General features: G+C 40.3%; 2 protein-coding genes across 7 annotated transcripts in view; one reads left to right on the top strand and one right to left on the bottom strand.

Annotated features, from left to right (window-relative positions):
* The window catches only part of LOC116847702 (sorting nexin-29), a 5,075-nt gene extending 4,188 nt beyond the window's left edge, over positions 1–887 (top strand). For 3 of the 4 annotated variants that reach the window (XM_032822999.1, XM_032822986.1, XM_032822994.1), the window contains exons 11-12: positions 96–235; positions 494–887. In XM_032822999.1, the coding sequence (XP_032678890.1) occupies positions 96–235; positions 494–578 (225 nt within the window). In that variant the 3' untranslated portion in view covers positions 579–887. Of the gene's footprint in view, positions 1–95; positions 305–493 lie in introns of all 4 variants that reach the window. The other variant, XR_004378813.1, reaches the window with a different exon arrangement.
* Positions 888–3,800: 2,913 nt separating this feature from the next.
* LOC116847725 (protein FAM117B-like) lies at positions 3,801–12,576 on the bottom strand. 3 transcript variants are annotated; one of them, XM_032823028.1, is made up of 9 exons: positions 11,826–12,576; positions 10,341–10,498; positions 10,060–10,157; positions 9,827–9,969; positions 9,583–9,743; positions 9,274–9,403; positions 8,562–8,642; positions 7,402–7,537; positions 3,801–7,317 (listed from the first exon to the last, which is right to left on the bottom strand). In XM_032823028.1, the coding sequence occupies exons 1-9, from the start codon at positions 12,061–12,063 to the stop codon at positions 7,140–7,142; spliced, it is 1,323 nt and encodes a 440-aa protein (XP_032678919.1). In that variant the 5' UTR covers positions 12,064–12,576; the 3' UTR covers positions 3,801–7,139. The 3 variants fall into 3 exon arrangements, with proteins under 3 accessions (XP_032678919.1, XP_032678937.1, XP_032678929.1); XM_032823046.1 differs by lacking the exon at positions 11,826–12,576 and adding an exon at positions 11,181–11,208; XM_032823038.1 differs by lacking the exon at positions 8,562–8,642 and having other exon boundaries at positions 11,826–12,574.
* Positions 12,577–12,957: the final 381 nt, after the last annotated feature.

Genomic DNA, 12,957 nt, shown 5'->3' with positions numbered 1-12,957 from the left:
CCCCCCCCACTGGATGTCTCCTTCTGAGCACATCTCATATGGCATAATGCTGCAAGCATCTATACGCAAAGAGTAACTCGCGATGACTCTTTCAGGATGCGAAGTTCGTCGAGGATAGACGACAAAAACTACAGCAATGGTTACGGCGTGTGGTCGGACGCGTGGCACAATGTTCCCCCGCGTTTTCGTGCAGACCAAGCAGGCAGACTCTTGTATCCTTGATGCCTTTCTTTGGGTAAGTGTTCCACGCGGAGATTAAAAGTGAACGATCACGATCCACGGACACTTCAAAGCCAATATTGACGTTAGTATACTTTGTCATGAGAGAATGGGAATCATCTTTCTAAGGCTGCGTTCCGAAATTCACTGTCAGTGCTGAAATTTTATAGTATATGTGACATGAATTATAGAATTTCAGTACTGGCAGTGAATTTCGGAACGCAACCTAAGTATATCCTCACACCAAGATGTCACCGTTGATTTTCGTTTTCAGTGATAGCCCTAATGCCGAGGAATCGAGGAAAAATAATTCTGCAAGAAGTACTTTCTCTTCCTCCCCTCAATACATGGGTTTATAATCATGACAATTTTTATAGACAATTTGTACATATACGTGTGGGAAAGAAAAGAAAAAAAATATCTTATTAATTTAATTACTTCAGACAAGAATCTTGTTACATGCGACGTATTGTTGACGATTAAAGAGAACGGGGCGCTCTATTGCATGTGTTTAATGTATATAAGAATAATACCATACACACCTTGCGACCTGTATGACGCCGGCATGTGTGTATGGAAATTAATATATAACATAGACAATTATAAAAAAATTGGTTCTATACTTCTTTTTTTTAATGAAAATAATAGCTCATGTTTCTAATGTTTTACTATCGCAAGAGATTATTATCCCGGCCTGAAATCCTGCTCGGTTAAAAGTCGACAAAGAAAGCGACTGAAAGAATGTGTTCGCGCCGCTTGACTATAGTGCGGTGAAAGCCTACATAAACAGAACTAATAGTTAATAAGGACGAATGGAATTGATATAAATTAATAAGTACCGAGTTTTTCGACGCGTTTGTCTAAGGGTACGGAGATGAATTTTTACGTATATTCACAGGAGAGACGTGGTGAGAAAAATCGTCTCGTTTTCTAAAAAGTTTATTTATACGTAAGGCGCCTTAATAGTAATATAAAAAGGTACACTTTTTTTTCCATTTATCCCTTATGACAAAAATAAAGGTGCGTATCGTTATCGGAATAAGTACGTACGGTATTATGCCGGTAGTAGATCGAAGTACAAACTAATTGCGCGTGTACAAAAAACCACAAATTTTAACAACTTACACAGAATATATTTTTCTCACTATGGAGAGGTAAGATAATATAAAGAGGGAGCTCTCTCTCGTGAGATCAAACATCGATTATCTCGGGGGGGAGTGGGCGGGTAAAACGAATCTCTCCGCGCGAAACGCAAATAGCACTTTTTCGAAGGGCTTATTTAACCAACAATCCGCGTTTTTTCTTTACAATATATTTGTACTAGGCAACACTTTGGCTGTGCTCACCTTTCCATATTGAGAGAAGTTCTTTTTTACTTTTATTTTCTTACTCCTTCTCCTTAATATAGCACAGGGTATGCTTTGACTTACGGATATACTTATCATTATTAACATTTTTCTTTCCTACTGTCGCGCATACACGACGAGAATGAAAATCGGTGAGAATTATGTATCGTTTTGCGAAGCGCGATCGCGCGTAACGGTCGCAACGTGCGTTTGCCTCTCGATTGCCGAACGTGAAAGTGAGCTTAAATTACGCTACATCATCACAATCGCGCGATATCGTAATCGTCGTGACGACGCGCGTCGTCCTTATTAAATCATTCGCGTCGCTCGCTCGAACAGCCATCGAAGAATGACGGAGGAGATAAAGTATATTCTCAATCCGAACTATCGCGTGTAACGTGTCAAGGCATCGCGATTTGATACGGAGACTAAAAAAGCGCGAAGTGTGTATATTTGCATAGTTTAAGATTGCTAATAATAGTACGCGATACGCTTGTTAATTTTGTGTGTGCATTGCGCGGATATCGGTTAAAGAATTTTGCGGATTTAATGAATCGCGCTGCTGCTGACGGACTTTTCGATACTGACGATTTCCTTACGCGTTTTCACTCAATTCCTTTTTACTTTCGATTCCTGACAATGGATTTCTTTTCCTTCCGAAGTATCATTTTTGAAATTGTAATTTAGGAAATTCTGAGTCACAATTTGAGAAATTTAAGAAATTATTTTTACTCGCATCTCCGAAGCGTATTTTGCGGAAAGCCCTTTATTTTGAGAATTGTTTGAAAACTGCCAGTACTTCGACACTTTTGCTACTAAGAGGAAAAAGAAAAAATTACGAATACAAAAAAAAAATAAATAACGCTATGTGTCCACGTTCCACCAGTTTCTGGGATCTTATTTGTTAGCCGGACATACGAAATCAACGAAATACTAAGTAATTATACATCTTTGCGTATATATTGTATTCGCAATAACCGAATTTGGCGATCGCGCCAAGTATCACAATTTATTGTGAATACTGTACTCACTACTTTTGTCCCGGATATTCATTTCGCGTATTTAGCCGAATTCTCGTCTATTACAAAAATGTCATATACATATATATATTTTACAATACTGATACAGGACTGATTCGGCCAAGTAGCACTAATCGAAAAATATCTCATAAAACATTTTCTACCGTATACTCACACACACTCGCACATGACACGCATCCACACACACACACACACACACACACACACGCACACACACATACACAAGCAATTTATATCGCGTTAAAAGTCGTTCAGAATAACAAAGTATATTTCTCGTAGGAAAGAAAAAAAAGACTAAGAATCATTCTCTTAGAAAACACGGAAAAAACGTAATAGCGTATTTTACGCAGTTAACAAATGGTCTTGCTGTGCGTGCGCGTAGTATCACACACCGACCTACAATTGTCAAACAGGTTCCAGATATCAGCCGCTTATGGACAGTACGCATTCTTGCGCATTTATAATTTTGTAATTTGTACACTTGTAGAGAACGTAGATTTATTACACGCGGAATGTGTGTCCGCATTGAACGCGACGAGTTTCGGTCGTTTCACTGCTAAATGAAACACATTTCGCCTGATTTCGCGAAAGTATACGTATACCTTTAGTCGCTATATTCTATGTCGGGGATGTTGTTAGTACAAGAGAAGCGTTAACTTATTATTTACACGCTCTAATTTCTCCTCGCTGACTAATCTCGATTTAGCCCTAGAACCGGCTAGAAACTAAACTAAGCTCGAAATGTTCTCCAAGCGAAATAAAATAAAAGCAATAACATGAAAATTTAATATTGTAAGATACTCATTGCGAAATACATGAGATGCCAAACTTGCGTCGTATGACTTGCGTATGAGTTTTCCAAGTCAAATTTTCAAACTAAATTAGTACGACAGATTGTAAAAGTAGAGTCTACCACTTTAGCTTTTGCAAATATTAATTAATCTATGGTCGTTCATGAATATTTAACATTTTTAAGTTACATTGTGGCAATCACAAAACATCTCTTGAAAATCGAAATTATAATGCGAAATTTCAAACTATTTCAAATACATGTGGCGTTCAAACGTTACATATCGCTCGTTGCGTGTGAACATTACATACAACATTCACGCGTACACACGCAAGAAACGATATTCAACTTCGACAAAACAGGTCGATACAGTTCTCATAAGAAGAGAGAGTAAAAAAAACAATATAAATGTTTCATATATTTATTATAAAACAGTGAATAAAAGTTGTATTTTAATTTCAGCAGGTATATAAAATTTTTTTAAGATATTTTATACAACATACATGTTTTTTTATGTACTGGAAAGTTTGTATAATTCTGAGCATCTTACGAATTACAATACACGTTCAACAATCATTTTTTTGTGCAAGATACTGCAACAATACATCTAGACAGTCCTAGGGTTAAACGAATTTTTAATTGACATAATCATTTTGCCGTTCTGAAGCCTGCTCAGATTTAGATATGTAGAGAGAATGTACCGGTAGTCACGTAAGGAGATTACTTAGTAATGAATTACAAAGAGAGTATACCTACATAGGTAATAATCGCGGTGTGATTTGAGCCTAATTTTATTTGACTTTAGGTCTTTCTTCAGGTATATACGAATGACAGGCGATCTCTTTGAGTTTCAGCAGTCTTTAAACGCATTAACTCCGTTTCACGAGATTGACAACAAAAGCTAACAATAATGATAACACATTATGCAAGTACACGAAGGTTAAAAAGTGGAGCCTTTGAGAGAGTGCGGTGAAAAGTAACGAGGCTAGCGCGTATTCGCTGAAATTATCCTCTTTTTTTTCATTTTCTTGCTTGTTTTCCTTTTCCCAACCACTACTCATTGTTGAAAATACGGGAACCTGTTCTTTCGTTTCATTCGCGTTAAAACGGAAAATCCTCCGTGAAAGTGCAAAGCACGAAGACAGAATTACGTGTGTGATTGAATACGTTATCTTTTTTTTCGTTTTTTCTTTCGAAGCTGCTTTACGTTCACACTGAAGTATCGATGCGACAAGGTGGTATTTACGAGGTGTCGTTTATAGATCTGTAGCAAAATAAATAAAAACGAGGTTCTCTTAAGCTAGTAAATACTACAGTATCTTTGTATTGTGTACACTTTAACTAGCCAGTGCGTTTTGCGTGTATCCTGACCCTCTGATTAACCTTCCTGTCTATGTAGCACACCTTACCACGCATTCTAAGGCATGAACTTCCTAGTGAGCTGGATAAGAGAGAGCATAGACCAGTGTGCCAGGTACTTATGTGTTAACATTCTTTTTTTCTTCTTCTTCCTCATCTTTTCTTCTTCTTCTTATTTTTCTTAATCTCTCTTCTTTTCCTTCATCCTTTCATCCTCTTCCTCTCTTCTTTTTTTTCTTCACTGTCGCGCGCGCGCGTAGCTAGATATACATTATATTATTAGAAAGTATATTACTATTGTATTTAAAAAATCGCTTTCTTCCGCTTTCGACTTTACATTCTATATCAAGATTCTTATTTTCTTTTTCCTCAGACTGTAATTATAAAAACCGTTTGCAAAACGTTTCGTATTAAAAAGCAAAAAATAAATTGAACTTCTTGAGTGGGCTATGTATCTGCGTATACTAAATAATAAGTTAACCCATCGCACGAATAACTTTCAATTTTCTTCCATTTGCTCTCCCTCATATTTTCTCTTTCTCACATTCATACTTTAATAATCTCCTTTAAGATCTTCGGTAATTAATATCGCGATAAGTATCTTCGGTAAAAATTGAAGCGACACGCTCTTTTCATATCTCATTCCTTCTCTCTCTCTTTCTCCTTCTCCAAGCTAATTATTCTCCAAATAATCTAACGTAATGCAAATTTCGTTTTTAGAAATTGATAACCATCCTGCGCTTGAGCGAATATTTTACGTGTATGTATGCTATGTTTGTCGTTCGCTACCAAAGTTATTCGTGGATGGCTTAATATCAGGATTCTGACATTACAACACATGCATACTGTCGCTTGCATAAGACGCAGATTATATATTTTTTCGAAATAATTATCCGCGTATATACAAAAAAAAAAAAAAAAAAAACACGCACACCTGTATTCCGCGCCAAATTAGGGAGCCGTTTTTTATGCACATCTGATACCACACTGGCAAAAGCACATATCGCGTCACTTCAATCAATATTTAATATTATCACTCATCGTTTCTGTACTCAATACATATCAATCTTGTGTCGTTGGGCTCATTCTGTCATACATTCGTCAACCTGTCACTGCATGTTGTGTTGGTTGTACATATTCAGATTATAATCTAACATAACATAAGAAGAACCAAAAATATATCGCAGCTCTATGCTTTCGTCGCCGACGCAAAATGGAAGAACGACAAGAACGTGTTATTACTCGTGAATGTAATGCGTGCTTCAAGAAATGTTGAAATTTTGATTTAATTTTAAATTAAAGATAAATTTATCCGCTCCCTTCCTATTCTCTCGATTAAGAATAAATCTACAAACATATTCGTGCATACAATACCAGATCGAAATTCATAACAAACCACACATCTCACATCAAAAGTAACGTTCTTATGAGACCATTTCCGTGAGACAAGAATGCATAGGGATACGATAATTTTCTAGCTCTTCGTACAATAATAGTTTGAGAATATTTTTAGCGTACAAGTAATAATACAAAACGATACAAATTCTAACAAATGATCCACCTCTCTCTCTTTTTCTCTCTCTTTCTTTCCCTCTCAGTCATTATTTAATTGAATTACTTCAAACGATAGAGATTTAATGAAAACACCATAGACGGGCAGCGATGTATATACATATGCGTATATATGTGTACACATGTATATACATATGTATACATATATACCGTGCACACATGCTCTTTTCCTTTGTATCCGTATAATTTCGTTTATTCCAACAATCAAATTTAATACTTTTTTTTGTCATCTTGAATATTTATCCGTGTATACAAAACTAAAGTCGTTTAGCACACTTTAGCACTAAATTTAGAATACACAATTTCATTAGTCTTTTTCCCTGTAGAACACAATGTTCATTCCTAAACGTTGTCGTTTGTTATCTTTTTGTTTTTTTTTCTTTAGTTATCACAAATTATTGTTCCTTGTATTTATTATTGTTTCGAACATTATAACGGAGCTCAGATGCCTTCCAATACTTTTTTCTTTCTTTTCTTTTATTTTCTTATATCAATGCAATCGCAACTTTTTTAATTACACAATCCACGATGCCCGCAGCGCGATTGCTGGGGCGCACTGGGAACAGGCTGTTCTTTTTCTCCTCTTTGTTCGGTAACTTTTCCTTACATCGGTGTATATCTGCCTTTTATGTCGAAGTAAATCACTTTCTACCCACATGGTCGTTAAAAAAAAATATATATATGTGTATATATATGTACATATACATATACATATTTATATATATATGTGTATTATATATATATGTATACATATATGTGTGTATGTCTACTAATCGGGCTTATAGGTGTAACACCGCAAGGTAAAGAGTGGGACTATGGATTTGGAGGAGGTGTGGTCGGTGTTGTATGCGCGGAGGGTGATACACTCGCGACCATCGTCGGACTGGCCGGCTGTTGCAATGGCAGGAACGCTGATCCCAAGCTAGGTTTCAATTGGAATGGTACGCACGGCTTTGGGCAATAGTCTAGTTTGCTCAAATCTTTGGGCCGCCTATGCACACAACATATACACATGTATACTCACAGCGTGATTTAAACGGTAGGTGGTCGTAAGGTATATTAATCTCCACGTTACCTCGCTTCTTCCACGAATTTGAGGTTGACTTTCTCACAGCCATCAGGTGGTTCCCTCGCGAGGAACCTGTTAATGTGAGGGGAGGTGCCGAGACGTCCTTCTCTGTCTTGTTCAGGCGTTGAACCGCGACTTCCGCCTACAAATTCACGAAGAATGGTTAGAGGCTATTTATTCATAAAGACAACGCGATTCATTGAAATTTATGTCGATGATTAAAATATATAACGGAAATTCATGCCATTCACTATTTTTAACGAGTACTTGCGTGAATATATGTAAACAGATGCGTAACAGATCGTGTAAAATGTGTGGAGTAGTGCGTAGCGCGCGTTTAGATAAAAATAAATAAATAAATCAAATTATTTCTCTTCATGCTACATTTAGTAACAGTAAAGATACAGATATTGAACGAATATAGAAAGTATATAGAAAGAAGATGCATATGAATATTTATAATGTTCTTGTTTCTTTCCACGTGCTGCAAAAATAATTTAAATAAATAAACAACAGGTAATAACAAAGTAAATCTATCAAGATATTTGTCCTCTGGAATTTTTTGTCCTCTGGAATTGTAGCTTCATCATGCGTATTTTTTAACACGTTGTTTCAGCTTTTATGCGTAATACGTACATTGTGATATACTAACAATATTTATATAACGATAAAAAGAACATCTGAGAAATAAGGAAGAACGACTCAATGTTATATAAAACATTCATAAATAACAGCAGATCATGCAACTAGTTCAAGTATATATGTGTATACACGACTGATTTACCTATTATTTACTCATTATAGACTATATCATCTAACGTGATATGCGTGTTATTGATGGTAAGAAGTTTGATAAGGTCTTGAAATGCAATTGACACGAGACCGTAAAAATTTATGACCACAAATTTCTTTGTCTATGAACAATATCTCTTAAAATCTTTTGGGAATCGATAATACCATGCATATACGAGACGAATATATGTCCTACAACGTGTATCTCGATGAAAGTATGCAAACTGCACTTATTTATGCATATGGATAATATACGTAAAGGTCATTCAATGCGGAATATCAATCAACAGCAAGTCGAAGGGATTAAAGACAAACAAATTTGTTAAATGAAACTCGTGAAAACGAATAATCTTTCCGCAAATGTATGCTCCAACCTTGTAAGAGATCGCTAGGCGGACGGGATGCATCCATAAGACCAGGAATCAGCGGAGACTCAGAATTCCTAGATGGAGGGCCTGTCTCAACAGGCGCACACCTTTAGTTAGTGTGTTATTTATACTATCGTACGTTAACCAGAAAAAAAATTAGCCAGAAAATATATCTATACATATCGGCGAACAATCGCAATAACACGCGATTCTACGTGAAAAAATCAACTGAAAATGCAAAAGAAAATCATCTCACATTAAGATCTTAAAATCTCCTTGCGATTTCCGAGAAAATCGGATGAAATAGTCGCACGATTGTCTCTCGTTTGTTTCCAGTGACTTTCAATGATTCTATATGTCAGACAGTTGGAAATTATCAAGATAACGCACGTGAAATTGTTAATTTCTCCTGAAAACGCGATCTCGTACGAATGATTTCTTTTTTCTACATCCGCGATCTACTTTTGCGTAATAAAGTCATCGCCTTCTCGCTTGTACCATCAATAACGAACTCATCCCTGTATAGAGGAAATATAATTTCAAGACAACGTGTGGCGATTTTTTGGATATCGATTGATCGCTGCCTAGCAATCTTTTGCGAGGATTTATCGCACTAACGGTTGTAAACCCTCCGCACACATGTAACAACAATCGTAATTTAACGATTAACATCATGTACACCTGGAAAGTTAGACGTACACGCCGCCGCGCGACTTACCTGAAGAATAAGAACTGGAGGGAAGGTCGGTAGCCGGCGTTTGTGTGTTAACACTCCGAGTGGCCCGTAATAGATCTGCTAAAGGAGCGCGATGTCCTTCGGGTGTGATTTGTTCACGATATCGTGCATACTAAAAAAATCACATACACAACGATCACACACACATCGACAGAATATATCGATTATGGTACGTAGACAGAGAAAAGGGATCCTGCTCTCTATTTGCAAGCAACAGCTAATACGCGTCGACAAATCGCTTCGTCTCAAATCAAGAAAAAAATGTCGCGTCAATAATTCTGAAAGTTCTACCTTGTCTTCTACTGGATGATCTGCGTCGCTAGTATTGGTTTTGAGCACAAGTCCTTCAATTTCTTGATTAAGTCCTTCGATGGACGAACGCATTGGAGGCCTCATCGGTTTCATCGGGATATTCATGGGGCTCGCTTTTGTACTCAAACTAAATTGATTGTCTGCAAGCAAATCGGATATTAGACGCACAACGTTTAATCGATCCTGCCGTGGAACAAACGCAACCCTTCGCAGGATTACTCACGCATGGATGTTTGTGATGCAATACTGGGCAAAAGTACTGAATGATCTCCGGGAAGTGCGGGCGGGGGACCACCTGGCATGATTAACCCAAACGCCGCTGTCCGTTCTCTACTGCTGGTACCCTCTTTGTTTGTACGTTGTAATCTGCGACAAGATGCATCGAGAAGCATATATAATTGATTGATAGCGACGATATAACAAGCAGAAGATACAGTTGACAGTGTGAACACTCACCGATGCCTGAAGTACTTTTCCAATTTCTCATCTGTGGTTGTTTGGTCTGTGGGGTGACGAGTGTGCATCTTTCTCGGCTCGTTGGGCCATTCTTCCGTCTGCAATGAAGATAAAAATTGTTGCATCTGCCAAATCGAGTGTACGTCGAGTAAATCTCATGTGACAATAAACGTATGAGTTGAGGTTCACTTTGCTTCTTTCGATTTCATACGTTTATCACGATTTCTCGTGGATTGTGCTTCTCAGCAACACAGATGTTTCCAGAAAAAGAATATCCTCACCTGAGTGGACTTATCTACCAGAAGACTGGAATGCAGATAATAAGAGTCACGCGGCCACTGTCCCTTCAAGTAGATGGTATCCAGCGACGCTGTTCGTCGAATGCTTTGGCTTCCGCTCAAGCTATCGCTGCAGCGGCCGCTCAACGTTTTTGATTTGGCTGCGAAGCACAAGAACGCTGAATTAATCAAGAGGGTGACCTGAAAATACTCCACTCTAAGTTCGTGTAATCATGTCGTGAAGTACGCGTGTACCAGACCGAGCTATAAGAATTGTTTTCGGTTACTGGACCGACTCTGAGACGTGTGTCTGTGAGACAAAACGATAAAAAGTGAGGCATAAACAATAAGCGCGCACGGTGTAACCGAACTAAAAATGTCTTCTTCGGTTACTGTGATTGTGATGTGTGTGTAAAGATGCAGAAGTGGAAATGTATCGTAACTGAGACTCTGCAAAGTGATTTTTTATGAAAACATAACATCGTGTAAAGTGTGCACAATACAATATAATCAATCGGCATAAGACAGGATTCATCAAATACAATCAGAAGTGAAGTTATTAATGTGTGTATACATATATATACCTACGTATGTATTACATATATATATCACAGTAATGCATAGATATTAGTAACAATGAGAGTGAGATGTTTACTAGATACTTACAAATAAGCAAACTTTTCACAACAAGCAATTACACCCGAAAGTGAATAAAATTATCCCCTGCTCCATTTTTTTCGAATCGAGCGTGACAAAAACACAACACATGGACCTTCTCCCCCGTCTTCACTCCTCCCCATTCTTCGTGCTAAAGCGAGAGATTTCCGATCGAACGACGCATACATAACACAGTCATTTTGACGAGAAGCTCGAGAAATAATCCTGATCGTACAAAGTGATTGTAGTATCTACGTCCCATCTGTATGTGTGTATATGGTGTGTGTGTGTGTGTGTGTGTGTGCGCGCGTGTGTATGTGTGTGTGTACAAATGCAGACAAGCGCTCGGGACCAGTCTTGCGACATACCTCCGACAAGTAACAACATAAGACACCCTATTTCCCACGGAGAAAACGATTCTTGTTTAGCAAAATATTAACCTCGCACAGAACACTCTCTATAGTCTACGTACCTCCTGGGAGAACATGATCCCAAGGAACAGTCCCGCGACTCCGCGCTTCAGAGACAAGCGGCGGTATCGGTCGGACCCATTTTGCGGGTATCCAGAATCATCACTGGGGACTGATCATTTGCCCACGGCGATGAGTCCAGTGCCCGGTGGGAGGTCACGCGCGCGCGACAATATATCAAGGGTACGTACTTCTTTCTCTATCTATCTACCTCTCTCTCCCTCTCTCTCTCTCTCTAGCGCTCTTTCTCTACCTCTCTCTTTCTCTCTCGCTATCTCTCTCTTTCTTACACCGGGTGAGAGCGATTCCACGAGCAGCACAAAGAACGAGCGCCCGCGGCACGACGGTGGCGGCGACGTACCTTTATAGGACAGGGACCCGGGGCTCCGCTGTCCCGAGGAAGACGACGTCTCCGGCGAGATGCGTGCCCGCCAGGCCGCCGCGTTCGTCGGCGAGACGGTGGGACTGTTGCTGTTGCTTTTTCGTAGACTGCTGCCCTGCCGGCTCTGCCTCAAGAGCGAGCTTACGGGCAGGGTAGCGCGCATCGGGCCCTGCTTCGAGCATGGCGAGGATTTTCGCATACGCTGCGAGCTCGACATCTTCCTCTCTCTCTCTTTCCCTCACGCGGCGTGCGAGCGGCGCCGGCGAGCGATTCGCAGCTCCACGGAGCGGACGCGCGCACCTGGCGGCTTCCTCTTGCCAAAAAAAGCGGCTTTCTCTCAGGGCGCGGGAGCACCGACGAAGTCGCGCGCGCACAGACTAACGACCACGACTATCGGGAGGACGCCCGTCCGGCGCCTCGACGCGGAGGACTCACTGAACGCGACCACCGACGGGATTTTCACCGACTACCGGAAGGATTCACTCAGCGAGGTCGACGACGGCGGCAGCGGCGGCGGTGACGGCGGCGGCGGCGGCGGCGGCAGCAGCGGCGACGACGGCGGCGGCGGCGCGACGACAATGCCCTACGCGTCTTGTCATTTGCAATGTTCTGCTGGCTGGCTCAGTACGCGCGTCACGTGATACCCCGTACTCGCTGGCCATTGGTGGCGCGCAGTGCCCGCGGAGCGTCGTACTACGCGAGGACGTGCGGCACACCGCGTTCCATTCACTACCACCGTAGCACCCAGCACTGTAGCCGCCAGTGTGTGGTAGCTAGCGTCCTATCGCCGTCTCGCTCCTACTCGCAAGCTCAGCCTGTCTTTTTCTCGCACGTGCGCTCGCTCGCGCGCGCTCAGGGGCGTATCGTTCAAGCGGCGGTCAGGCGCCGAGCGCGCGCAACGCGATGCTTCGTCGTTCTTGAGTTTGATCGTGATGCGACGCACCGGTGATTGATTTGACCGGTGAAGATTTTGACGGTCTAGGTGATACAGTACGTTGTCCAGCGTGTGAAATGTGGGATTTCAAGACTTTCGGTTTTTTTTTGCGCTCTTATGAAACAAACACGCTTTGTTGTACGATATATTGTCACGTGGTACGTCAAAATGACACGT

The sequence above is a fragment of the Odontomachus brunneus genome, unplaced genomic scaffold (assembly GCF_010583005.1).
Source record: "Odontomachus brunneus isolate Ranch 3 - 2012 unplaced genomic scaffold, Obru_v1 Obru_scaffold_004, whole genome shotgun sequence".
Taxonomy (NCBI): domain Eukaryota; kingdom Metazoa; phylum Arthropoda; class Insecta; order Hymenoptera; family Formicidae; genus Odontomachus; species Odontomachus brunneus.
This window is presented reverse-complemented; position numbering and strand designations above follow the sequence as displayed.